The 26973-nt window shown below is 36.6% G+C and overlaps 1 protein-coding gene across 7 annotated transcripts in view; it reads right to left on the bottom strand.

Moving 5' to 3' along the window:
- The window catches only part of TBC1D5 (TBC1 domain family member 5), a 329005-nt gene that overhangs the window by 41258 nt on the left and 260774 nt on the right, over nucleotides 1–26973 (bottom strand). For 6 of the 7 annotated variants that reach the window (XM_074861379.1, XM_074861390.1, XM_074861400.1 and 3 more), the window contains 4 exons: nucleotides 20927–21012; nucleotides 15940–16199; nucleotides 11667–11732; nucleotides 5671–5834 (listed from right to left, as the gene is read on the bottom strand). In XM_074861379.1, coding sequence (XP_074717480.1) covers nucleotides 5671–5834; nucleotides 11667–11732; nucleotides 15940–16199; nucleotides 20927–21012 — 576 coding nt within the window. The remainder of the gene's footprint in view (nucleotides 1–5670; nucleotides 5835–11666; nucleotides 11733–15939; nucleotides 16200–20926; nucleotides 21013–26973) is intronic. The other variant, XM_074861428.1, reaches the window with a different exon arrangement.

Raw genomic sequence — 26973 nt, 5'->3', positions numbered from 1 at the left:
AATGGACAGTAATTTTGTGGTGTTATCTTAAAAGAGCAGGATGAAGGGATGAGATTTCCACTGAAAAGGAAAAAATGGCAGCTCAAACCACTAATATAGATCCTTGGATATATTTTCCTTTGCCACTGGGATGCTGAAACATTAACTTCATGATGGAAAGAGGTTGCACAGAGCAAGTCCTGTACCTGCTGCTGGTAACATGATTGCTGTGGAGTGAAGGATTACACTTCGTGGCTCCTAAGTCACTTTGATTCTTTTGTAAACATTGCTGATAGTCTCATTCGTTCATGATTTTGGTATTTTTAAAATTCTCCATGACAGTTTTAAAGGGCTGCCCAATAATTTAAAGTTCTTACTGCCTTCTTTCAAATGATATCATTCTAATTTGCTTCTGAGCAGAAGTTACTGGCAAGTATAACTCAGCTGCATGTATCTGAATCTCTTGCACCAGAGAAAGACATTTTTAAAATCTTCCAAATGGCCCCCACAGATCTGTTCTGTATACATGCTTATTGCTCATAATATGACAGAAAAAGCACTGAGCAGCCACTTGGGTTTTTATTCATCTTTTATTCTGAGCAATTAACTTCCTGTTTTTATCACAGTACAGCTTCTTTTCCCTGAAATGAATCACTCCAAAAGAGATAAGGAGCATTAGGATTCAAAGCTGCCACTCATGCATACAGCTGTCGTTTTACTAAATTATATGAAACTTGCAAGTATTTCTAATAAAAAACTGTAAAAGGCAGCTCATTTTCCCTTGTACTGTTTTCAGCTTTCATTTCAGTTACAGCACGCTGTGGGAGCCCGAGGAAGGCAATGGAGAAAAGAATCACACTTCCAAAGTACCTCTGAGGTTTTTTTTTACAAACTCTGTTCATATGACCTGGGAGCATCTCAGATTTAATATTCATCTAATCTATCCCTAAAATTAGACAAGCACTGAAGTACTAAATAAATCGCATTTTTCAGGTGTGTGAATTGGCCTATCACATCAGAATAAGGAAGACAAATGTCCTCCAGTATTATCTGCAGTTAAACGTTAAGGCACTGGAGTTCATTAAACTTAATGGCACTGAGAATAATCATCATGTCTTTAACTTTAGGCCTAACAAATCTAACATACTGATCAAGGAATTGGCTGTTGTACACAGATGCTAACTTATTTTGGGCAAATTTTATGATGCTGAACTAAAAAAAGACATTTCATCATAGCATTTGTATTTCCAAATAAATGTTTGGCATTGGTAAGTATGGACTGACAAGTATTTTGCTTAAATTAAAACCTTTTAAAGAGGTTTTAAAAATAATAGTCAGGGAAAAGATATATGGAAATAAAAAAAAAGTCTCCAAGATGTGTACCATGCACAAGAGGCATGCTCTTCTTCAAAGGAATTTTGCATGCTTAATTTTTTTTGTGTGTTTGTCTATTATTCATTTTATTATCTCTTTGATTTTTGTATACCACTCCTACTTGAGCAAAACTGTCAAGTTTGTATGCTTATGCTTAAAATTAGGTTCCTAAATCAGTAGAGCAGATGCCTATTTAATTGAAAATAATGGCATACATTAATTTTCTAACCTGTAGGGGTATTCATAACTAACTTCAAATCAGTCAGACTAGCTATGTAAATCACAGACAGTAACAGTTGTTTATACCTGCTTGTGGGGACAATAGCATATGTTGTCAAACTTGATTTAATTAAAAAGTCTGTGCAATCAAAACCAGCATGATGCATAACACTTTTGTTCAGGATTTCTTTGCTAAGAAATGAGGAATTTGATTGACCATGTCTGTAAAGAAAATAAACTGTTCCAGATTTTCCTTAGAAATGTTTCCTTCTTGGGAATCTTTTAACTAACATATTTTCCAAATGGATAATTTAAGTTTTCTTAACTTGAAACCTTTTATGTAGACACAGTTTCTCCAAATCAAAACTTTCTTTTCAGTCAAAACCATCTTCATTCCATGGTTTTTTTTTTATGAAAGTTTTTAAAATGCTTATATTGTTCAACTCAAAGTTCCCTCCTCTCTGGCACATCTCTATGGTTGAAAGCAATTTACAGAATATTCTGCCAGAAACTGAGACCAGCCAACCATATTTGCCAGAATCAACGTCTACACAGCTTTGCTATTTGCCAAAAAGAGGAGTAGAGTGTCCTTAATGGTTGCTGGAGATGTAAATGAAACATGATGAGAAATAAATGGACCACAAATGCACCCAATTTCCCAACTCTGCTGAAAAGGCAGTAGGCAGGCTATGAGAGGAAATTTTCTAGGACTTTATTCCAGCAAGACTGACCCAGCCAGAGGATAACAGGCACTGGAGTGCTTTATATATGAAAAGTTCCTGTTCTTGTTTATGGGAAGACAGCTCCAGAAACTGCAACCTAAGTTATTCCTGTCAGAAAGCCACAAACTATATAAAGGGGTAGGAAACCATCTCACTGCTGAGCACAAAACAGACTTTCAAGCACATTTGGTGGGCCTCACGTTAACATACAGCTGAGTGCCACTTGACAGTAACATGAAAAACTTCAGGCTGCCATGGGTTGCCAAAACATGATCTGATATTGTGCATTCAGCCCTGAGGCTGCAGATTCACTTCCTTAACTAAATAAAACAGGGGACATCTGTTACTGACAACAGCAGTAAAAAAGTCATTCCATTGATCTCTGCAATTGAGAGGGAAAAAAGATCTAGAAGACTAAATATAATGCAAATGTTACTACCTCAAGAAGTCCTTAATATGAGAAACGGACACATCCTATTCCTGGAAGCAATGAATCAAGTTAAGTATCAATTTTGATCACAACTCTCCCGGAGGAAGTCTACCTGGTTGGACCAGCTTTAGGAAAGAAAGAATTTAGACAAGTCACATTTCAGTTTATCCTGTCACAGAATCCCAGAACGGCTGAGGTTGGAAGGCACCTCTGGAGGTCATCTTGTCCAAACCCCTGCTCAAGCAGGGACACCTAGAGCAGGCTACCCAGGACTACATCCAGACGGCTTTGGAGTATCTCCAAGGATGGAGACTCCACAACCTCCCTGGGCAACCTGTGCCAGTGGTCAGTCACTCTCACAGTGAAAAACTGTTTTCTGATGTTCAGACAGAGCCTCCTGTGTTTCAGTTTGTGCCCATTGCTCTGGGTCCTGTCACTGGGCACCACTGAAAAGACGCTGTCTCTGTCCTCTTTGCACTCTCCCTTCAGATACTTATATGCTTTGATAACAGCCCCCTGAGCCTTCTCTTTTCCAGGCTGAACAGTCCCAGCTCTCTCAGCCTCTCCTCACAGGAGAGATGCCACAGTCCCTTCACCACCTTTGTGGCCCTTTGCTGGACTCTCTCTGGTATGTCCATGTCTCTCTTGTACTGGGGAGTCCAGAACTGGACACAGTACTCCAGGTGTGACCTGCAGTGATGACATTCCTGTTCATTCCATGACAATGTTACAGCAATGTCCTCTGGTCTGTGAAAATCATTCTTTTAAACTCCATGTTGAAGGACATTTTTATGTATGTATTCCATTTCCACTTTGCTTTCATTAATTAGAAGTACAAAGATGATGGGGAAATGGATTCTTTTGCATCCGTTACACCAAGAATAACTGATTTTAAAAAGACCTTTTCATAAAGTGATTGATGCATGGCCATGTTCCAACAAAGGTAATTTCCCCAATACTTAACAAGATAATCCGTATAATTATTAGAGTAAAAATGTAAACCAGTTCAGTTTTATAAATAAAACAAAGATGTGAATCCATTATGTTTTCAAGCCTTTTTTTGCCTCCAGAAAACAGCTGTATATGAAGCAACTGTAAGACTGGAGAATTCTGATGCAACTATTTTGGGACCTCAGGATGAACTCTTTGGGGTTTTCTTCTTTACATGGAAAATGAGGTATCACAAAATTTACAGGAAAACAAAAACCAAACATTGTCTTGAGCAATAGGGAACAGATTTAAACAAACCTTTTCCTCTTGGAGCTGCTACAAATTCCTTTTTCCTATATTAAAGGTCAGTCAAAAAGTGAACATAAGGAAATAGATTTTGGTAGCCTAAAAGCTTTTCTGGCTGTTTAACCATAAAAAGCTACAATAGAAATTATATATCACAGTTCAAAGAATTCTTTTGAAAATTTATGCTCTGCTTAGTTTATCACGATTACCAATCTACTGAAAATTATCATAAGGATATAAATCTCTTCCAATGAATACTACTTTGTTCAAAATCCTTGAAAAAACACTAATAAAATATCACAAATTTGGGAAATGATTTACCTGAAATCATGTTAACCATTAGTGGAGTCTAATTGAGTATGAATATTAGAATGGCAAATTCTGTTACGTCTCCGATTAGAGAGCTAAGGAGGCATTATTCTTAAACTCAACTAGTGCAAAAATCCCAAGTTCTGGCCTGGACAAAAGTTGCAAACAAAAGCTGGATTTAGATCTTGTCAAACCACATAAAAAGAAAAGTTCAATATTTGTCTATTTATTTTTCTTCAACTCATGAGGACAAGCAGAGAGATATTGAGTTGTTGTTTTAACTTTAAATTCAATTCAATATGTCTTAAATGGACACAAACCAAAATTATAGCTTCTTGTTGACTAACCACAAAACACAGCTTTTCCTTAGACAACATTAAAGCATGTGGAACAAGAATTAAACCCTCTCTTTCAGTGAACAAAAACTGAACAAACTTGCACAAAGTTGTGCATTTCATTAGAACATTTTAAATATTAAATTGAAAATATGATGTGACTATTAATAAAGATTCTGCTATTTAAAGACAAAAATGCGCTGAGATGTTCAGATTAAATTTTTGCATAATATTTAGCTCGGAACACCTGATGAACGCTGTAACATAAAAATATTGCTATTACAATTCCTATTTATTGAAATAAATACGATTATCTGAGCATACATTTGCAAAAATTGAATGGAGAAAACCACTATGCCTTCACCTTATAAAAAATATAACTTTTTCCATCTACTACATAACTGGTTTCTAATCAGCAGAAAGACAATGGGAAACATGTCTAAAAAATAAACAGTAATCCTCTTGCTCCATGGCATATGAGGTTTATCAAAGTAGTGCTCCTAAAATATCGCTGACTGGATGAGAATTTCTTTGGAACACACCCATGATAAATCAGAGCCGATTTTCTTGGATGAGAACAATCTGTTCAAATAATAGTTTCTTGTGGCCAAATGGAAGGTCAGACCTGTGCAAGAAATAGAACTGTGACTACAGACTACAGATGCTACAGACACTGGGAAACCTCTGATGTATTAAGGAATTTCAGGGACAACAGATGGACATGTTTGGATCTGCTGAGCATTTGTGCTTCCCACCGAACTGTTTATTAACTTCAGGACTACAGTGAAAGTCTTAACAAAGCAAATAAACTTGCAGGACTTCTCTCCTCTTTCTCAGAGGCAACAGGCACTTTCACAGTTTCACTTCAGGTAGGATTACAGGATGGAAGCCATAATGGAGATGTTACCCAACAGAAACAGTTGAAATAGTTTATTTCTGCTTTTGCTATTAATGTGTGCTTAGGGAAACATTTCCAAGTGCAAGTGCTTAATGAATGGGAGAAATTATTGCCTCTAACAAGTAATGCAGTGTGACATTAAAGTAGCTTAAAAAGTAAAGAACCCACCGATTCTTTTCTGCTCATAGTTTTGCTTTGAGAACGGGAGCGGGAGATTGTACTGAAAAAGGAATCCTTTTTTGATGCAGACAAAGGTGGAGATCCTGTAAATTCACGTCCTCCAGGCAAGCTCTCTATGCTTGGAGATGAACTGATGTTTTTTGAACTTTGGCCTGTAAAGCAAGTATAAAGTAACAAAAGAATTAATCAACAGGCAGTTTCTTTTCCCTGTAAATACTTCCTTGTCTTAATGGACATTCACTGAGATTCACAGAGAACTCAACACAGAATGAAATGTTGAAGTGTGTCAGCATGCACTGTGAGATTGAAGGACTATTCTGCCACACACGGAACTTAATTTTTGTGTGAGAGAAAAATACAAAATTTTAGTGCATATATAGATATATACACAAACACACACCATCTAGTGTATATATACTAAACTCTCTCTCTCTCTCTCTCTCTCTCTCTCTTCCTCTCTCTCTCTAAATACCATCCTAGTATATATACACTATTATATCCACAGACTGAGGACCTTCTCTTCCCTGTGCAGCACAATGAGCAAAAGTACCACCTCATAGTAAAAAGAAAGAAATCTGATGTCATCAACACTGCAAAGGAAATCCTTTTTCTCTCAATAAATAAACTATAAAACTTGGCAAAGGAAGCTGAGAACAAGAATGTCAGATTCCAAGAATGGGTTGGCCACTGAACATCTAGATGACAACATCTAGACTTACAACAGGAAGAATTAAGTTTAGGAAAGAATGAAAGTTCTCATGCTTCAAATTTTAAGGCCATCTCCACCTAAGAGACATTTTAATGAAGTCTACTCAATAGTTAGTTATTGTAATTTCATGCAGCTTTTCAAAAGAATCTAGTGTTGTCCACTGTCATGGTGAAGATATCCGGGTAGATGCCTGGGCTGTTTCACCATGACACTGCATGTAGTCAGGCTGTCTTTGATAAGGACCATTTCTTTCAGTTGAGGCCGACAGAGTGTTTTGAAAGATTTAACTTAAGATTTTATTTTGATTAGCTCCAGGAAAAAAAGAAAAAGACTAGTATGTCGGTTTTCATTAACTTTCATTAAGAAAATGTTACATTAGGACAGATGCTAGTTTTAAAAATACTTTCTATTATGTGTATGAGGAAGTTGATCCAGTGACCCAATGCAATTCTAGAATTTACCATTCTGCAAAAAAAGTAGAATAGCACATAAATCTAAAGCTCTAGAATTTCCTTGTTTTGTTGGCTATTCTGATGAGTCTGTTTATATGTTCTCCTTTTTTCCTTTCCTTTGTTTTTAGTGTGCTTTTCATGCTACTATCTATTGCATCAAGAATGATTCTCTGAAACTAAATCACTCAGATGTCATAGGTGCAGCTTCATGTCCTTTGGAAGGGTGTGATCGAATCTGAAACCACCTCCCTCGCAGATGCCAGTGGTTCATCCTTCTTTGCTCTGAGCTGCTCCTACCCCCTGTGCCAGTTTTACTCTCAGATATGCCACATATTATTGCACAGACCTTACAATGTATTTAGTGTTTTGTCATTGTGGATGCACTACCAATTCTGAAAATACAAAACTAACTCCTTTTCCAGAATGGGTTAGTCTCCCCTTCATTATGCACTGTGGTCTTCCCTCATGATACAGGTTTCTAGAGAAATAAAAGAAAACTGAAAGACAAAGAAATCAAAGAAAATAGAGGCAGAAAAGGCTGCAGAAAACACGGAAGAAATTTAGATTTAGATACAAAAGGAAACCAGCTCTGCTGAGATCAAACATTTTAAAGAAAAGGAAACAACTAGCAAAACCTACTCATACAGAAACATCTTAACTTAATTCAGTCATTTAAGATCTAGAACAGTAACTGTCCTCAAAGTGGTGCCTAAGTCAGTGGTGCCGTGCTTGGCCACCTGCCAGGTGGAGACAAAGTCCGAGCCAAGTTCTCCACAGTGTTTGTCCTACGCAGCATATATTGCACAGCTGCAGCCACATGAAACCAGCAATTCACATTTTCTTAAGGGAATAAATACAGATCTATTTAAAATGTCCTCTTAGCAAGAAGACTGTTAAATGCAAAGAGATTGAACTGGCAAATAGAACGTCAGATGTGACAAAACAGACTAAAAAAGGATAAAACCCAAGAAAGGATCTGGGTTTAATATTCTCAACATTTTCTGGAAGAAAACTGGCATATAAACTGCTTCCCACCTTCTCCTTCAAACTGCCGTATTTTGCTCATCTCTCCCATGACCCTCCTACATTTTATGTCCTCATGTGGACCTTCCTCTGTCTCCTCCTCTTCTTCAGACCCATCCACATTGCCTCTTCTGCAACTTCCTTATTTCAACTTTTTCCTTTATATATTCTTTCCTTCCCACCAACTTCATCCAACTGCATGTTTCTGTTTCTTCACAGCCCTCCTCTAGTCACTTACCACCTACCACTTAGTCTGAACAGCTTCCTTAAAGTGCAGGAGATGGAGGCTGTGGATCTCACTTAACTTTTGCCTTCACATTTTATAGAGAAATGGGTTATGCATTAATCAGAACATAAATCTCCAATTCTGTAAATAATTCTAGAGGTGGAAAAGGAGAGAACACCGCATAGCAAATAAACAGCAGAAATAATTCAGTCACAAGGAAGTTCTTAGAAGATTTCTAATTTTAGGATAAAATCATGTCACTTGGCAACACCATTATCCTTACAGTTGCCTTTATGTAAGAAGGAGACTTTTTATGCATTTTATAGTGGCAATTTACAATGGAAGTGTGGTCTTACAGTAGGTAAAACTTAAAAATAGCTTTGAAACAGATGAAATTATGTATTTTAGCCAATAAAGCATTTATAAAAGAAATTCACACAGGTAAGCCAGAGCAGCCAATATAAATGCTAAACATAAATAAATAAATAAATAAATCTATTTGGTGGCGAGAGTAAAGTACAATGAAAAAAATATTTTACATTTTGGTCTGACTTTATATAAATCAAATATAGGCTCTTCCCCATTCTAGTAGTAAGAAGATCTCTTCCACATAGGATCAAAGTTAAAAAAAAAAACAAACCAAAAAGTTAAACAATGAGCAATGTATGTTTTTCCCATACTTTTTCATTGTATGGCCTGTGCTTAACCCACTTCACCTGCAAATAAGCAGATTATATGGTAAAATTTCATAGATAACACTGAGAGAGGGAAACTATATTTAAAAATATAGTTGAGAAATCCAAACACATGAAATAATAGAGCTTTGTAAAATGATGGAAAAATGATTTGTAGGGATGTTTTTCCTATATTCTGTCTTTCAGCTCTAAGAAAAAAAGTCCAAAATATAATAGGAAATTGAAAAGACAGAGAAGTCTCCTTATAACCACCGCTTTGCTTACTGAACAGCTACACTTCAAAAGAGGGATCACAGCTTAGAGGAGTGGAATATGCAACTACCTGCATAACCAAACAAGAGGAGAAATATGTATAGCTGAGATTTTGTGGACAGAACACTACAACTGTCCTAAAAGGGAATTTGTTCAAATAACCGCAACAGCTTTGACTAATTGCTTTCTTATGGACTATAAAATATAACGAAGATGAAAAATAAAAGCAATACAAGATGTAACGAAACTAAGATCGAGATGCAGTAAAACAGAAGTGATAAAAATACTATTTCTGTATGTTTTATGTCCATACATAGAAGCGAGCTTAGGATGCACCTAATCCTTCTGCATGAATAAGAAAATCTGAGAAAATTATCATCAGGAAGCACTAAATTTTTATTTGGACTCCAACCCTGTGAACAGCATGGTGACATGGATTATTTGGGGATGTGATTAAGAATTAAGCAAGACAGAAAGACTAGCACTTATGAATAACTGCAGTGTGTTGCAAGTCATAAAACAGAGTTCTTGGATTGTAATAGGCTTTTCCAATTTCCAGAGGAGTCATCATTTTTACAACTGTAAATAGGAAAGCTGAAATACAAATCACACCAATCATACATGTTTTCCCTAATGTAACAAGAAAGTCACCTATCATTTTCTCAACACAGAAGTTTAGTGGAGCTGATGCAAGAACATTTAACTGAAGTAACCATGATTCTTTTGAAGTCTTTCAGATGTATTATGTATGCACCGATTTCTGAGGCATTAACAACCCTCATGTAACTTTGGAAATAACACTGTAGCACCGATGCAGACTTCAGGACCTTGGGAGGATTACACAAAATGCTATTTGTATCTTCTCTGTTGTGTGTCTTACTGATTCCACATCTTTCTTAATAAGCAGTGTGGTATGTTCTCCTCACTCAATAGTTTAACAAGAGGGTTATTCGAAAGTTTCTAATTTTGGATTATTCCTCAGAAAAAAAAAAGAGAAAAATAAAAAAGAACAGATCTCTTACCCTCCCTGTAGAATCAAAATGTATGAAGTGATGCAACAAACTACAGTTAATAACTAACCACACTCATCTCCTTCTTTAGCAGCTTAATCGTCAATCTGAGAACATTACTGAATCAAAACTAATTTTTCTCTGCTCATTCTATCAATCTCAGATAAATACATTATGCCTCCTTAAAAGAGGATTAGAGAAATTTAATCTCTGACTAAGCATATACCAGAAGGTCCTAAAGCCTATATGAAACAGGCTGAAGAAGCTCCAAACATGGAAATCAAATAAATGCTTATGAGGCACACAGAACAAATAGCTAAGGATCCCTGATGTAAGCAGTAGTCAGAACACATTACCGTGTAGGATGTCTCAAAAATATATGTATTCACACTAAAACGCATAAATAGTTCACGGTAACGATGCACAGGATTTCATGCACTAAAAATACATGGAATTCTGAGGCAAACAGGAGCAGCGTTAGCTCCACGTGCTGGCTTCTAACTGGCTCACTACTTGCCTGTTGCTAACGATACTGGGGCTGACCCCAGGGTCACAAATGCTCTGCCTCAAAATCATTTGGAAAATACAAAGATGAGGTAGTGGGAAAAGGGGCCAAACTGTTGGTATTGCTGGCAGGGCAGAGGGTGGAGACATGCAGTGTCTTGAAAAGAAGGAGGAAAGTTTAAATGTAATGTGATCAATAATAAAGACTTGTAATAAATTAAAAGATGATGACAAGAGGAGTGAAGACAACGAAAGAAAAGCAAGCTTCAGGTCTTACTAAGTTAAATTATAGGGCAGATAACCACGAACTTTAAGGGTCTCTACCAAAGTATATGAAAAGTCAGAGGAAGACACATAAAAGGCCTACAAAATTAATGGCTCATTCTGTTTGGCCCCTACACAAGAAAAGAATAGCTTTCATAGTTGTAAGGAGAGCAAGGACAAAGATACCGAGAAGAACAGAAGCAAGGCATGATATATAATTCAGAACCATTTAGATCTGCTCATCTATTACTCTGTATTGGCTGTAGTCAGGATGTGGAGTATTAAAATATGCAAAAAGAATGACATGAGTTTTATAAAACTTTTCAGATGTATTAGTTTCCCTTTTTCTCCTACACTTAAATTGGAACAAAGGCTTCTAGCACTTCTAAAATTTATTCAAACCGTCTCATCACACCAATCTGTATGCTTATTATTTCAGGCCAAGGCAGGTAAGCTCCTCTCTAGTCAGGTGCATTAAAGTAGATGTTTAGCTCAAAATGTCTGCCTCAAATACAACAGCGGGAAAGTAAAGCAACTAAAAGAGCCACTGACGGTCGAATTGCCCCACATGACACAGAGTGAAATGGACTACGAAGTACAAGGTAAATACACATTTTTAACGAAGACAGATGCGGGCGTACAGCGAATGTGACTGAAGGGCCACACACAGCACAGTCAGGGAGCGATGAAGCGGAGCCGCTTTTTTCTCTCTACACAACAGTGCCACTCGGCGGATGGACAATGGCGGTGGATGGAGATACCACGCATGGGAAAACCCGCGGGGGAGGCTGTGCAGGCCCTGCTGCAGGCAGGGAAAGGCCCGCTGCCCCCGCGGGAGGGGAGCCGTACCTGGGAGGGCAGGGGGATGCTGCGTGGGGCCCGGCAGCCCCGCATCGCCGCCCGCACCTGCCTCACCTGGGGAACAAACAACAGCGTTAGAAGGTTGCCCCAGAAATGCAGTTCGCTGAAGTAAAGAGCGGCAACTTCGGGGTTTTCAGCTGGAGGACCCTGCTTCGAACACAAATGACATGGTAAGAGAGCGGTGTAAGAGCAGGCAAAAAGAAACGGGCAGTTTTAGTAATCAGGGCATCATATGCTGTATTCAGATGTGCAAAAAGCCGTGTTTTTCAGAGACTGATTTGTATCAAAATCTGAACTAAAACAAACTATCAAAACCATTTTGTTTCTGGTACTTTACACTGACAGTGCCATTCTGCTAGTCTGGGAGCATCATATTCTTACTGTCAGTAAAATTTCATAATTGCCTAAGAATATGTATATTTATATGTTTTTTAAAAAGGAAAAATAAAAGCATTTGTTAATCAGTGTTTCATCCCTTTCATTTTTATTCAGTTCTGCTCTCAGTAAGAACAACTTCTTTTTCCTTCTGAAAAAGCATACTCATTTTCTAGACACAGTTCATAAATAATTCTAAATATGGAGATATTTTCTTTAGGGCATATTCGGTAACTGTGGAAATTCTGTTCGTGTTACAACAAATACCGCAGAAGTATCAACTCATAAAAACAAACAGCAGTCTGGAAACTCTTTAAAATAGCTGATCACAGTTTGGCAGAAGTTCATCTTCAGACTGGTCCTCTAACATGTCCTTGTGATAAAGAACCACTCAAATCAAAAGCCTTTTGGGTTTCAGGGTGAAAGGATATAGAAGGAAAACTATCTGGCACTATCAGAAAAGAAGTGAAAGAGAAATACTTTTTTTCTGGCAACACACTGCCGTTTGGTAATCAAAGAGTAACCAGTTTCTGAACACTCAAGAATCCAGTGGAACACAAAGGACAAAAATTCTGCTTTTTTTGCATATTTTTTTCATTATCAGTATTTTTGTCTTTCAAGACAATGAACTCAACTGACAATTCAATGAACTTGGAATTACAGGGTTGCAATTATATATATATATTTAATATTAGTCTGCTGTTTTTCCGTTTACATTATCTAAATTATATACTTTTTTTCTTAAAGAAATTCAGCAAGCACCAAAACTTCGGAGTGAGAAATAATTACTATCGATTATGTAAACCAAACATCCCTCATCTAGAGTACAGCACAAGCTACCCCTGGAGGTGGCAGCACGAATGACACCTGTCACTGCTGCTGGTTTGGGAGTGTCTTGTCTGAACAGAGCTGTTAAAGCTGGGATAGGATTATTTTGCCAGTCCTGAAAGATATTTTGTTACAAAGGACTTCTTCACACTCAATAAAAAAGTAGATTAGTCAATTGATGTAATCTCTTCAAATTTATAACCCTCTACATATTAATTTAAATTAATTTAATTTAAAGTATCAGCACTACTTGAGCATTCAAAACCTGAAAGAACTAATACAATATGAGAAAAATGGATATTTCTTTTATGATTTGATGCCTGTCAAATCTACACTTCAGTCTGTTATACTGTCCAACTGAGCATCTGTGACTGGTAGATCAACTGGAAGTGCAAATGTCTGTCAATTTAAATTCTAAATCTGTGCCTCTGCCTACCTCAGCTAAATAACCAGGCTCCAGGAGGTTGAGGAAAGCTGAAAACACAGTGAAGAACAGGAACATAAGACAATTAGTGACAGCTACTCAGTAACTGGGAGCCTTAGTTACAAACCACACTGAATAGATGCTCAAAAGCTAGAGAAGAATCCAGAGTTTGAAAAAAGCCAGTGCAGAAGGTAAAAAGGCATATAAAAAGTTCAGCACAAACAGGAGTGGAATAAGAGCTTCTCAGGGTATGGTTATCTTCTAAATCCTAAATCCTAATGCCTGTGATAGAAGTACTCACAACTTCTCAGAGCTGTGGGGAGTGCCCTTGTTCACCGGAGATGCTGTACATCACCTTCCTGAGGTGGTGATACTGTCATTCTGCACAGAACTGAACAGATTTATTCTCACTTTTAAGGTGTGATGGAGATGGTGCTAAGTTGTTTACAAAGGTATCTGCGTCATGCTTCAAAAGGGTCTTTTTAATCTGTCTCTGCCACAGCATCACTGCAAACAGGGAATTTTTTTTGCTAAGCTATTCCTACATTTAAACTTAATTCAGAAAGAATTCACTAGGCAGCCTCTAAGAGACTATATTTCTATTGCTTATTGGGCTTCTCTTTAAAAATATAGGTTACAGCACTTGTAAATGTAGCTAGCTGCTGTCATTCACAACATCTATCCAACTCCAGTAAATATACTGGTAACTGTACACGCCTGGAACAACCATGGCACTAATGTGTAAAACAAAACTCACTGTCACCTCAATCGATTAAAAAAAAGCATATTTACATTTTGTTGACTTTCAATTACTTCTGCAAGCGTTGTACTAAATATGGACAAACAGAATAGGGTGAGAGAAAGTTGCAAGTACTGAAGCGCTGCGTTAGGTTTTGTTCCCTCTTACCATGAAAATTCTTTGTGCCCTACGTCAAAAATTTGCATAATTTCTCGATAACTTTACCAAATCTCCATATTCCTTTTGATATAGAAATACGTGCCCAGTTTGTACATGACAATGACCAAACATATCCACAATTTTTTATTCTGATTCTTGTATGGAAAGCGTCAAGTGTATTTCTGGATGATGCAACATGTTAGTTGGCACATACAAGTGTAAACAGGGTCATCCTTGACCAGCTAGATCAAGATTAAGCTACAATCGATTCCACCTATGGAAGTTGCTTCAAATTTTGCATTTTTTTCACATTAAGTAGGGAAAAGAAAATAACCATCTGAGGACCACTTTTCAACCCAAAAAGTAAAAAACCAGGCATGTGACAAGGGAACTACAGAAAACTTTTTTAAAAACAGCAAACAAAAGAGCGCGTTCAAAATTGTGAAAATGATTTCGTTTCACACCTAATTTTACTTCCACTGATGTGAGCAGGATTTGCACCAAGGATTCAAACAGGACTATACATGGCAATAGTAACTACAAATCAAATGAGCAGAGAAATCACTGTGTTTCAGCTTCACATTCACACAGTATCAGTGACTGTAAAACCCTTGCTGGAGCAATTTCTGGGATTGTTCTAGGATTCTGAGAGAAGCTGCGCATCTGGATTTTGCCAAGCAGCGTTAGTCGCCCTTCCAAAAGGGTCCGCATCTCTCTGCTTCAAGACAACGGTTATGCCTCTGAATTATGCTCCCTCAGTGTCTGCTGGGGATGCGATGCATCGTGAAAGGACTAACTTTGCACCTTATGGGTCAGGTCACCAACTTCAGCTACAGTGTTACTTCCCTTCTATTACACTTTCAAATCTGGTAAAAAATATGATGCAATACTACATAATGGTTCAAGGCAACCACCACCAGTCCTCAAACTTAAAACCATTACCTAGGATGAGTTGCTAGAAGCAGCAGATACCATATCACTCTACATACTCCTTGCAAAGAACATACCGCCATAGGCTGTTTGAAGATGAAAAGCGGTAACACACCTTGAGCCTGGCAGAGTATAGGAAACAACTACCCAAGCTGAGCTGGTGACTTTGTTGTTTGAATAAACTGTCCTTGAGAAACGTAAAAACAAGGCTCAAGAAAAAGTAGTATTGACTAACCAGAGAAAGTGCAGAGGGCCGTCACAAATTATTAAAAGGCAAATACATGTTACTGTTCCAGTAACTGCTCAAATAAGCTCCACACATTCTAAAAGGAATAAGATTTTGTTTATTCAGAATTACTCTGTAATTGATCTAACTTCCTTCATTCATATTTAGCTAATATTGTTATGCATAGGATTTGTGCCAATAACCTAAAAAAAACTATATGAACTTAGTCTTGCAATTAAAAATATGTTGCATTTAAGACTGAAAAATTAATTGGCTAATGTTTATGGTAACAATGTAGTTTGTTGGTATGTCTGATGTAATTTGTAGTTAATATTTTTTTAAAGGTTCAAAACTTGCTATAGTTTTTGTACATTCTCAAGATAACATCTGATTCCGTATTACATTGCAAACATGCTGTTGTACTTAGCACAAATGTACTGCTTAACAAAATTCCGTTTTTTTCTGTTTCCTCCAAATATGTACCCATCGATATAAAAACAACAAAAGGACTTTCTTCAGTCCTTAAGACGTATGACAAAGCTTCCCTCTGCCACGGCACTGCCACATGTTTCACCTTTACCTTTGCCCAGCTGAACTGGCATGCTTTCAGACTTCATCATTCTCTGCTGCTGTGCCTGGTGGTGATGCTGGTGGTGGTGGTGCTGGGGTGCTTCCACTGCACTTCTGATGGGCATTGCAGGGGGAGGAAAGCTGCTCCCACTGGCAGGAGCACCCACAGTCCCGCCTGAAGCCATAGCCGGAGCAATGAGCTTTCGGCCAAAATTCAGTAAGCTGTTGGAGACTTTGTTAATATTCAGTGGAGCAGCCTTAGCACTGGCGCTGAAAAAAGAAGAGTAGAAATCATCACATCCTTGCCCATGGTTTGGACAGGCACAGCAATGCATGCATTGTTCCCCAAAAATGGGGGAAAAAAATCCAAGATTTGAACATTACAAAGAGGGTGTTTTACTACAGTAGCACTAGAATGCACACAGGAACCACAGAGACTGCGCATGGTGCGAGTTTTTCCCAACCAGTAGTGGACAAAGTGTTTTGGTCCTTTCTTCCCAAAAAATGCAGATTAACCCCAAATAAAGCAAGTTTGTACCAATTTTCTTAATTTGCCTTTTTAAATGAACAAAATGAGAGAGTGACAAAAAAGCAGTACAAGCTCTAAAGCATCAAAAAATTTGTAAAACTTACTTTTTGCACTTCTTATTCAAAGACTGCTTTAATATTTACTTCTGCTAGATTAAATTATCTTAAATGTTTAAAATAACTCAAACATTTCTTTCAACAAGCAAAACTAACACTAGTCTGTATTTTTAGGTTGGCAGAACTAGATGTGCCTTGCTCTAACTTCAGCTTCTGCCCAGCCCAGCCATTTCAAGCCAAGCACTTTTTAATGGGAATTCTAAAGTGATTTTGGCTGAAGAATGGCTTCAGGATATAACACATATACTGGATCATGATCCTTATCATTGTTACTTTTTATTTTTAGCTACGTGGCTATTTAATTCACTTCAGTTATATGCAACATTAAAAATGAGAAAACTGTCGAACCATTTAATCTCTCTAAAATAAAGAGGCAAAGCAGCTTCTAATTCCCAGTAGAAGTGTTCACATAACCCAGGGATCAGCAAAGCCATTCCTGTGTGCTCATGCAATATTTTCCTGTTTTATAAAATTAATGCTTGAAATACCCTTCACAGAAATATATCACTGTCGCAGAGACCTTTCCACTCCTCAGGTTTTATTTTACTGATCTGTACTTCAGTGATATAAATAGCTTCTTTAAAAAAATTGAAGAGATACATGTAATTAAAAACAATACAGTCGTCGTACTGGGGAAAAAATAGTTTTGCAATGTTTTGGGGAAGTTTAACTAAAAATAAACTCCAAATGAATTAATATGGGTGACTTGTAACTTGTGCAGGCACCTGGAAAAGTAATTTTGATTTTGCTTTTCATATCATTTCCCTATTTGTCTCCAGATATGTTTTTTTTAGAATATACAATATAAATGCGTGTACACATATAGAACATATCCAGAAAGTAACAACAGCTGAGTTGTTTAGACTCAGAATAGATACAGTTAAAATGAGAGACAGCAGAAGGAAGTATGTGAGCCTGCACACTCACAAGATACAGCCCCAGGCTGTATTGGGGCCCTTCTGCCATATCCTGGTGATGAAGAAAGACAGCACGTAGCATTTTTTAGGGAGAACAGCAGCGCAGAGACTGGGACAAAGTACTGCTTCCCAATTTATGGAAGCTGGAATGATTGCTGAATAACAATTACAGAATGTTTCTGTGTCTCCCCATTTTATTGACTGCTGATGATGTTACAGAAGGTCTTTTGTAACCACCTCAGAATGACTGACAAAGTCACTACAAAGAGAGCATCTTCAGAACTATAAAATACTCTTGCAGGAGCCCCAAATGGTTTCAAAAGCAAACCAAATAGGTCCCAATGACTTTAAAGAAGAGGACATTGTAAAAAGTTTATTACTATTCAATTTTACTCTGCTACTACCTATCAGATTCAGTTATTAATCAGTTCCCCAAGGTATTGCAGAGACACTTAAGGAAAAAAAAAAGGGATTTTTTCTATTCCATCACATATATGTCGCAGCACAAGACTCAGCACAGGGCCTTTTGTTTAATGTCTTCTCCATTCCAGAAAGAAAATGAAGACTGTAGCTTTGAAGGTGGAAGAAGAAATGCCAAATGCTGGTTTAGCAGATATCGATCACTTATCAACAGTTTGCAATGAATCTAATTACGTCACTGGTTTTGGGGGTCATACCAGTAATAACTTGCTTGAGATTTAGAATCCAAACTTTGGTATATTTGGTGTATTTTTTCCCCTCAGTCTACTGAAACTAATCACCAAGATTGGGGTGGTATATATCACTCACCTGAAAAATCACCTTAGAAAGAAGATAATGGCTTGCAGATTGAGTCCTAGGTTTGTGTTGTCTCTAGGTCTAGAGCCTTGACAATCAGTAAAAAACCCCGTGACTTTGCACAAAAAATTATATTTACTAGAAGTAAATCTTTTTTTCTGACAGGCTACCTGATCAACAAAGCCACTGGATGCTTTGAGCTAACTGCATCATTGGAATCTTGATGGTCCACAGATGCAGGAGACAAAGCTTATACATAAGATTGTGTATTTGTGTCCACCTGCTTGTTTCTTTCTTGCTTTTTTTCAGCTATATTTTGCTTAATAAAAAGTAACAGTTTTCCTTCTACACTGTTTAATTTTCTGCTTTGACATATATGTAAACCAGGAGAAATTAGTTTACTTGCATTTGTCAGATGGTCAGAAAGAGACTTTGAGAAACTTCAATTTACAGGAACAATAAACACAAAAAATCTCTAAGTTGTTATGTCCGAAATATGATTTTAGAAAACACTTTCAACAATAACGTGCAGTAATGTTTTATAATTATTTGAGAACTAGAAAGGATAGTTATTGCAGCTCCTAATACCTATGTGTGATTTAGCTCTGCTATGAACTGACACTGCTCAGAACACATATATGAAAAATAAATAATGATGTTATCTAAATTTCTTTTCAAGAGGTTGTCTTAATAAAAGTATTCTGAAGTAAAATTTATTGTGCAATTTCTCTGAATCACAGCTTCAGAAAATGAACAATAGTGAGGTGCTAGGTCTCTGGAGGAGGTACCTTAAAACTGAGCTGAAGTTCAGGAAAATAAGAACAATGTATCTATTTCTTACCATTTAAATGTCTGATATATTAATGCAAAGGATGATTACAGCCATTAAACATGGATCAATGTCTACATTTTAGCCATCTAAATGTACCAGACATGCACAACAATTACAAGAAAAATGCTGATTGATTATGTTGTAGAGTTATCAACAGATGCATTTAAAAGCAGGGTATCAGTTTAAAAATATGAGTATCAAGGAGACGTGAATTCCATCTATGAAGCAAACAATTTTGTTTCATCACAATAAGCATCATTGACCTTGAATGTGAATGGTATATTTTTAAACTAGCAGTAGGAAGATGATTCAATCTCTGCAGTTTTCTGCTAAGATGAAAATGTTTTGTTTTAAGCAAGCCTTATTCAAAGGCATTTCTCTCTTCAGTAAGTAGCCATTATGAGAGATGAGAGACAAATATATGAATATGATGGATTAAAAAGTTTTATATGTGATAAAGTAAGCAATATATATTAGAGAGTTGCCAAGATCTTTTAAATATATCATTGAGCCTGTGGAATTAAAGATGAAAAAGACCTGGTAGCTGATCTAATCCATCTCCCTGCTCACTGCAGAAACATTTCCTAATGTTACGTCTTCCAGTTCTCTCTTTAGTCCAATCTAAATAGATTTATCACATTTGACCTACTTTAAATGTTCCTCTGTTGAGATAAATTTATCCTAATTATTCCTCTATCTGAACTATTCTAAACAATTTCTCCTCTTCTTTGGTGTGTATACTCTATCTATGTGTGCAATGAATTTATATTCCTACATAGATTTAACGGACATTTGTTTCCTTACAATTTAGGTTTCCAACAGGTGTCATTCTTGTTTGGGCTTTATGATTTATTTATTTTTTCAACAACTTTGAAATGTTTCTTTTGGAATTTTCAAATCACTTATTTTTCAAGTTTAGGCAACTCTTGAGACCATTTTTTAAAAGAATAAATAAGTAAAAACATTAAGAAAATGCAATAGAATGCAGTAATTTTTGACACCCTTCCCTGACTTTAAAGCCTTGTTTAAAAAAAAAAGATGCTTTTGCAGTCACTCTACTCAGTTTTAATTTCTGCTCCTTTCTGCATTTTTAAGAGCTTTTGAATCTACTCCATTTTAATTTTAGCTTTCAGTGTAACTGATTTAAACAGAATTTGACAGCGGTGCAAAGGTCTAAAAGCCAGCAAGTTCCTATGAATCAGCAGGCACAGCATATGGCTGGGGCCACGTGCAATCCAAGAAACTGCCTGTGACAGTATAAATTGAAGCAAGGCATTGTGTCTTGCACTGGCTTGCCCCGCAGCCACCACTCATGTTGTGGCCTCCCAGTTGGGGCACGGACACCTCTACACCAGAAAAAACGGCCTTGACAAGGAATTTAAGCAGTATTGACACAAACTGTTTCTAAAACAAGGGAGGAATGCTGCAAAAAGGTTGAGTAAAAATGACTTCACACTGGATTTATAGTAATTCAATTTAACTTACACAGCTTCTGGTAGGTGGATACTCCAGATTGTGATTAGATGCGTTATCAGAAGTAGTTCAGCTACAGAACTCACACTGGCAATATTTTACCCCCTGCTTTGTGTACGAATGTCCTTAGCCTTAAAAAAATGCCAGCAAGATGACTGCAACACTATCTGTAAAACTTTCTTTTTTCATGTAATAATAGGCAAGGTGAAGATTCAAAATAAATGTCATGAAACAACCATATGTGTTTCTAATACTGTTTCTGTAATTCCTGTTTGGGATAAAAGTGGCTTCTGAAACATTTTGTTTATGTAAGGTGTTAGTTCAGTGAACATATATATGCAGAAATAGCTTACCGGGTTTTGTTCATCAAGTCTGCTCCACGTGCTTTGTAATAATCTAAATTTTGTTGGAATTGGTGAGTCACTGGTCTTGGATTTCTCTAAAAAAAAAAAAAAAATTAAAAAAAAATTAAAAAAGAATACCTTATTGGAATTTTCTGAGAGATTTAAAGCAGAAGCAAGAAGTATGCTCATTAATGAAGATTAGAAATTTAAAAATCAAAAGAGCAATTTCTTTTCCCAGGATCTTGGTTTCTCAAGGTAGTAATGCCAATTGCATAAAGTGAAGTCTTAAAATGCTTAAAATAATACCAAGTGTTGCCAGTGCAAGTCCACTCCATGCTCACAGAAATTAGTGTTCTTCCACACAGCAATAAGGCTGTTGACCGTAATGGTAACATTTCTAATTAAAGCAAGTTCAGATACCGATCTGATTTCTTCCTTTAGCTTAGGTATAGAATTTTACCACCTTCAAGCTAAAGTGATGCGTTTCTAAAGAAAATGGTAATAGTAAGGAGAAACTACAGCTAACATTTTGAACTTGAATGCATCACTAGCAGTGTCTTGGTTAAGCAAAGAATTAAGTTTAGTGAGGCAACCTGAACAACGCCACTAGATGGCACACGGAGCCTTTTTTTGTCTTCAAATTTCACCCTACTCAAATCAGAGGCCACGAATAAAGAACTCTTCTATAATAAAATGTATATAATTAATATCGGAACCAGAAGCCACTTGTTACTCTCCACCTCTGCCACAATGAAACTATTTCACTGAAGCATGCACCCTTCAGTAGTTCTGAAATCATCCTTTTTGGATCTAATAATCCACTGAACATTGATTAACTGTAGACCACAGTATATGCATAAAGTATCTTTCTTGATCAAACGAATGCATCCTGAAGGACATTATTTGGAGGGGGAAGTAAATATTTTTAAGTAAAAAAATCTGCATACAGATGAAACCAAAATAACAGAGATGTACAGAGATGTCCTTTTTTAATATATATATATATAAATTAGAAGAGAAATGACTTAAAGTAAATCATTTCTAGTGTAAGAGAAAACAAAATGGTAAATTTCTGCATAATGATCAGATATATTGTAGAAAAGAGATCTAAATACTTCCCAAGTATTTGCTTTAAAGGTTTATTCATTTATAGGCTGTTGTCTTACATTCTGATCTGCCCTCTTAAGTCTTGTAGTAAATACAGTTTTAATGAACTACGCAATGACCTTTCCGAACTAGTTGTTCACAGGTGAACGGAGGCAGTCTTCAGCTGTTTCAGTTTCACATGTTATATTTTTGCCCTTCAGATTTCATTATAGACTGGAATATCCATAGTCTTATCCTCTCATTTTCCACATAACTGCAGATAATCCTCCTTCCTTGGTAACCTTATTTTCGGAGGAGGATATAGGAGTTGCATATTAAAGACCAAAATACTGCATGTGCACAAAAGGAGAGAAGCAGATTTAAAGAAGTGTTAAGATATCAAAGGCCAGGATGACTTCTGGGGTCAAATTTAAGGCTGGGAATTTCCAGATCGTTTCCTGCAGTCAGACTTAATCTTGTATGAAATGTCTCACTTTCTTTCTTTGGAAACACGTTAAACATTTTAAAAATATATCCTGTTTGTAATGTTCATTAAAAATAAAAACAACTAAAAGCTATTAAACAAGCATAAAAGAAATCCTCATCTATCCTACCACCCACATTGTAATGGCCGCTGTACATTTTTCTTCTCCTGTTATAAAAACAATATTTGCATAACTTTACCCATTCATATGGCTTGTAAGTCAGTCCTCATCAACTGACAGCAATAACAATGAATCAGCTTTAGTTACTATTGCTCTAGTTTGGTAATTCAATGCATTTCTATGATAATCAAATCCAAACTGACGTGATGAGGATAACTGATGGTTCTGTGACTACTATGCGAGTAATCAAACTGTGTAACTTTTCTCCCATGAATTAAATAACTTTTTTCTTTACATGTCTTGATGACCATTTCAACAAGGTGGAAGAGTAATAAATAGTTAAAATAATGGGCATTTTAAAGTCATGACAGCCTCTTGAAAAATTCGCTTGTTTAGCCAGATGTTAGCCAGCTTTGCAATTTGTTTCCAATAACTCTATATACTCAAACTTAGCAAAAATATTGGAATTTCTTTTCCACAACCCAATAAATAAATAAATAAATAAATAAATAGATTATTACACATTGCTTCTGGATAAAAAAGAGAAAAGGATAATGTGGAACAGTATCTTGAAACATATTTATGGAGAAACGACAAGCAATTCAACACACAAAAGGCTGATCTACTATGTAAGCACTTAAAGCCATTAATAGGAATAATGATCTAACTTGAACATATGAATGAGGCTCAAGCATTACTTTCACAGGGGCCTATTTAAATTCCTGTGAGTTTTAAAGGTATCAAAGGAAGAAGCAGTTTAAAGTACTATTACATGCAGTGAAAAAAAAGCCCTCAGAAAAAATGCTGTTGGAAAAACACTAGAAATGCAAGACCATAAAAACCAAGTATTACTGCTGCAACTCCTTTTGTAACACTACAGAGATATCCTTCTGGAAAATTTCATTATTTAAAAAAGCAACCTGACGTATATCAGCAGACAAGTATTTGTGAAGTATCGCCACAGAATAGTTCTGAAAATGGAAATTCTGACAGCAAAAAATATGGCTTTATGAAGATTATGATCTCTATCTTATTGTGACTGTCCTTTAAATTTTATATTCTTTTTAATCATTTCAGCAAGTTAAATATAAGTAGCAGAAAGGGAGACCCACACAATTACAAAGTGTCTTCCTTTTTAATTTTAAACTAATTCCCCTCTCTAAGCATCCAATTTGAACTGTCCCCTGTATTATATTCCATGTATTAGGACTGAAGACTAAACAAATTTATTTACAGCAAAAAATAGCTCTATTGTTTAAAATATTCACAGTATCCACATTTTTTCTGTACACAGTGCAATTTAGAATGATCCCATTTATTAATTACTTAAGCAAGTAAAGTTTTTCCTTTTTTTTTAAATTTATGTAATTATTTTGATTAGTACCTCAGATAAAATCTTTTTTCTTAAAAGGATAATGTTAAAATGACAGTGAAATCAACTCTTCAAATCAGTAGTTTGTTGAGTCTCCCTAAGAAATTTTGTGAAGGCATTATACAGAATAACACATGTATGTTTTCCCCCTTCTAAGGAAAGAGAGCACAGAAATCATAGAGAAAAGCTGTCTGTGCCAATACTAGAAATCCCTGTTCCCCACACCCATTTTATAGGAGCAGACTGCTGGTTTTCTAATTCTTCTAATATTAATTTGTAGCTAGAGAAAGCTTAGTTTCAAAAGCTTAGTTTCAATTTATACTTTTAAAAGGACAATGTACAAAATTCAGATATAGACGCACACATAGAAATTTATGTGATTTTGGACTTTGTCTCTTCAAAATGTATTAGCCACAGCCCAAAGGGAAGAGATGCCTTAAAATGGTTCAGGTATCTCTGAGGTACTCCTTTCTCTGAGCCTTTCCTTGTGTAAAAGATGCCCCCTCACCCCATTCGCCTGCTGAAGTCCTATCCCCATCCTCCTGCTTCTGTTCCCAGCCACCATCAGACTGATTTACTCCAATTCCCATGACAGGCAGGAGGTTCTTGGGGACTTTCTATTTGGCTTTTTTCTCCTCCAGGGACATGGGGATGAGTTAAGTTATACACATGCCTGATCTTTCCCTAGGCGGGGAGCTGAGGCTGTGGTCAGAATCACACTGAACACAGCAGCGTTCCCTAAACTTGCATAAACCGCAGAAAAGCGATTCCCACCAGCTAAGGATTGTGCTCCATATGCTCAAATTCCCTAGTATAACTCTCTTCTTCCCTGGCCTCCAGAGACATATCGGGTCACATTAGCCATGGAGTAGATATGATAGAGCACAGCATGCCTGTGCATGACAGAAGTCACAGGCAGACTGTTCTACAACATACCAGGAAAACCAGGTTACTGCTGCAATTTAACGTTTCACCATCTGAATACACATTATTTGTAAAAGTTTACATGCAGGTGCAAGTGGAGGAATCTCTACAACACATTTTTTCTTCTTTGTCAAGGTATATCCTTTCCTCCCTCTTTAGTATTATTAACAGAAAAAAAAAATCAAATACAATTTTGTGCAAAATCTGAAGGTTCAGAATAAGCGACAACAATGAAAGAAGATTTTCAATATGTCTGATGAAAAATGAGACTTATTTTAGTGAACATGCTATTGCCTCAATGCCAAGGGAAAAGCACTCGTCATTAGAGAAATGAATTGCTCAGCTGTTTATAAGCAAAAAGCTCTGGGGGAATTTCTCAAGGCCCAAACCACAACGCATTGTAGGGTTACACAAACATATGTTGCAGGTGTTTTAGGGTAGACAGGTGGGAAAACCTCAGCTACTGAAAAATACTCCACTTAATAGATTGTATCTGAAACTAGATAACCTAAATGCAACAGAGAACAAACAAACAAAACAGCAGCAGTGAATTATACATACACGCAGCAATAGGCTTACCAAAATAATCATCTCACTAGTGCCAAACAGGATTTTTAAAACTAGGCTTTTTCAATATATTAAACAAATGCTGCCAAACATATATTTTTTTCTAAACTAATAATATTTTAAGCCTAAACCAAAGAACAGACTGAACTAAACATATCTAAAAAAAGAGAAGGCTAATGATGCAGTGTTGTTCTTTTTATTTAAACAAGTATTTTTAAGGAGCCAGTTTGCTCCTTTTTCCCCTCTTTAGCTGACAGGGCAATATTGGAGTTTTTTATAATTCTCATACAGCATAAGACATTTCTGTATTAAAAAATCCTTACATTTGTTTCTAATGAAAGTTGGAGGAGCATATGACCCTATATTCAGTAATGACTGGGAGGTCAGCAAAGGTTTATCTTTTCCTTCTAGACCACCTATGCTTCTTTCTTCAGTAAACATGATACAAACATGGCAAAAATTTGGACTGAGAACAGAGCTGAAATATAGCAGCTGAGATGTGAATAAGGAATACACTTTAATCAGTTGAGCAGCAGTTTTTATATTAGGCACTAATAATTAATATGACGTGCATACTAATGATTACCTCATAGCCGAGCTGCAAAGAGAGTTTCACCTTTCCTCTTTTTATTCTTTTGTCAGGTATTCAAGCAGCTATCTCCACTCTATGACTAGACTTATACAGTATAAGCAATGGTTTAACATTATATAAACACACCACAACATTTTGTACATTAAACAACTAACCCTCCCCAAACTCTAGAGCACCCAAAGCAAATGCCATTCCCAAACAAAACTCTCCTTTCACCTCCTGATTTTGCTCCTCTCTAGTTATACCTTCTGCACAACAAGCAGTCCGCTGGAGCACAAAAGGTTCCACCTACGAACCACTGAGTTAAATACTCACTAAAAAGAAAAAAAACCCATGAGACTTTTGAGGACATAATGTGCTATTGCCAATTCCAAAGTGGTTCAAGGCCAGTAAGAAAATATTATCCAAAACATAGGCTGATAGTCTACATCTATCAACCCTATGTATGAAAGCAGCACAACATGAAGAATATCCTGCACAGAGCTAATAAAGAACCTCCTTTGATCACAGGAGTCAGGAGATCCGTGCACTAATACTGGCGTTGGCAAAGGAACACCATAATCCTCAAACTGGGAATAATGCTTCCTGTTTACATTTTTTAGAAAGATGCTGTGGGTCTCAATTGCAACTCGTTATTTACAACACAATAACAGCATGAAGAATTACCACATTTAATCGTTTCTAAAGAAAATTAGGGAGTGCTTTTTTTTTTTCCCTGAAACAACAAAAATTCCCAGAAAGAACTGAAAAGGAAAGAAAATTCAGTTAATTGGGTCAAGGCAGGAAGAAACCCCTGAACTGCGATCAAGCTGAAATAAATTATCTCCAGTTTTGTTACATGACAACCCTCCATTCCCCTGGCAACTAGAAATTTCAGATACCAGGAAGGTATTTTAAATACCATGCATTA

Source organism: Strix uralensis, chromosome 1 (assembly GCF_047716275.1).
Source record: "Strix uralensis isolate ZFMK-TIS-50842 chromosome 1, bStrUra1, whole genome shotgun sequence".
Classification (NCBI taxonomy): Eukaryota; Metazoa; Chordata; class Aves; order Strigiformes; family Strigidae; genus Strix; species Strix uralensis.
The sequence above is the reverse complement of the archived record's forward strand: the minus strand, read 5'-3'. Positions and strand labels throughout refer to the sequence as shown.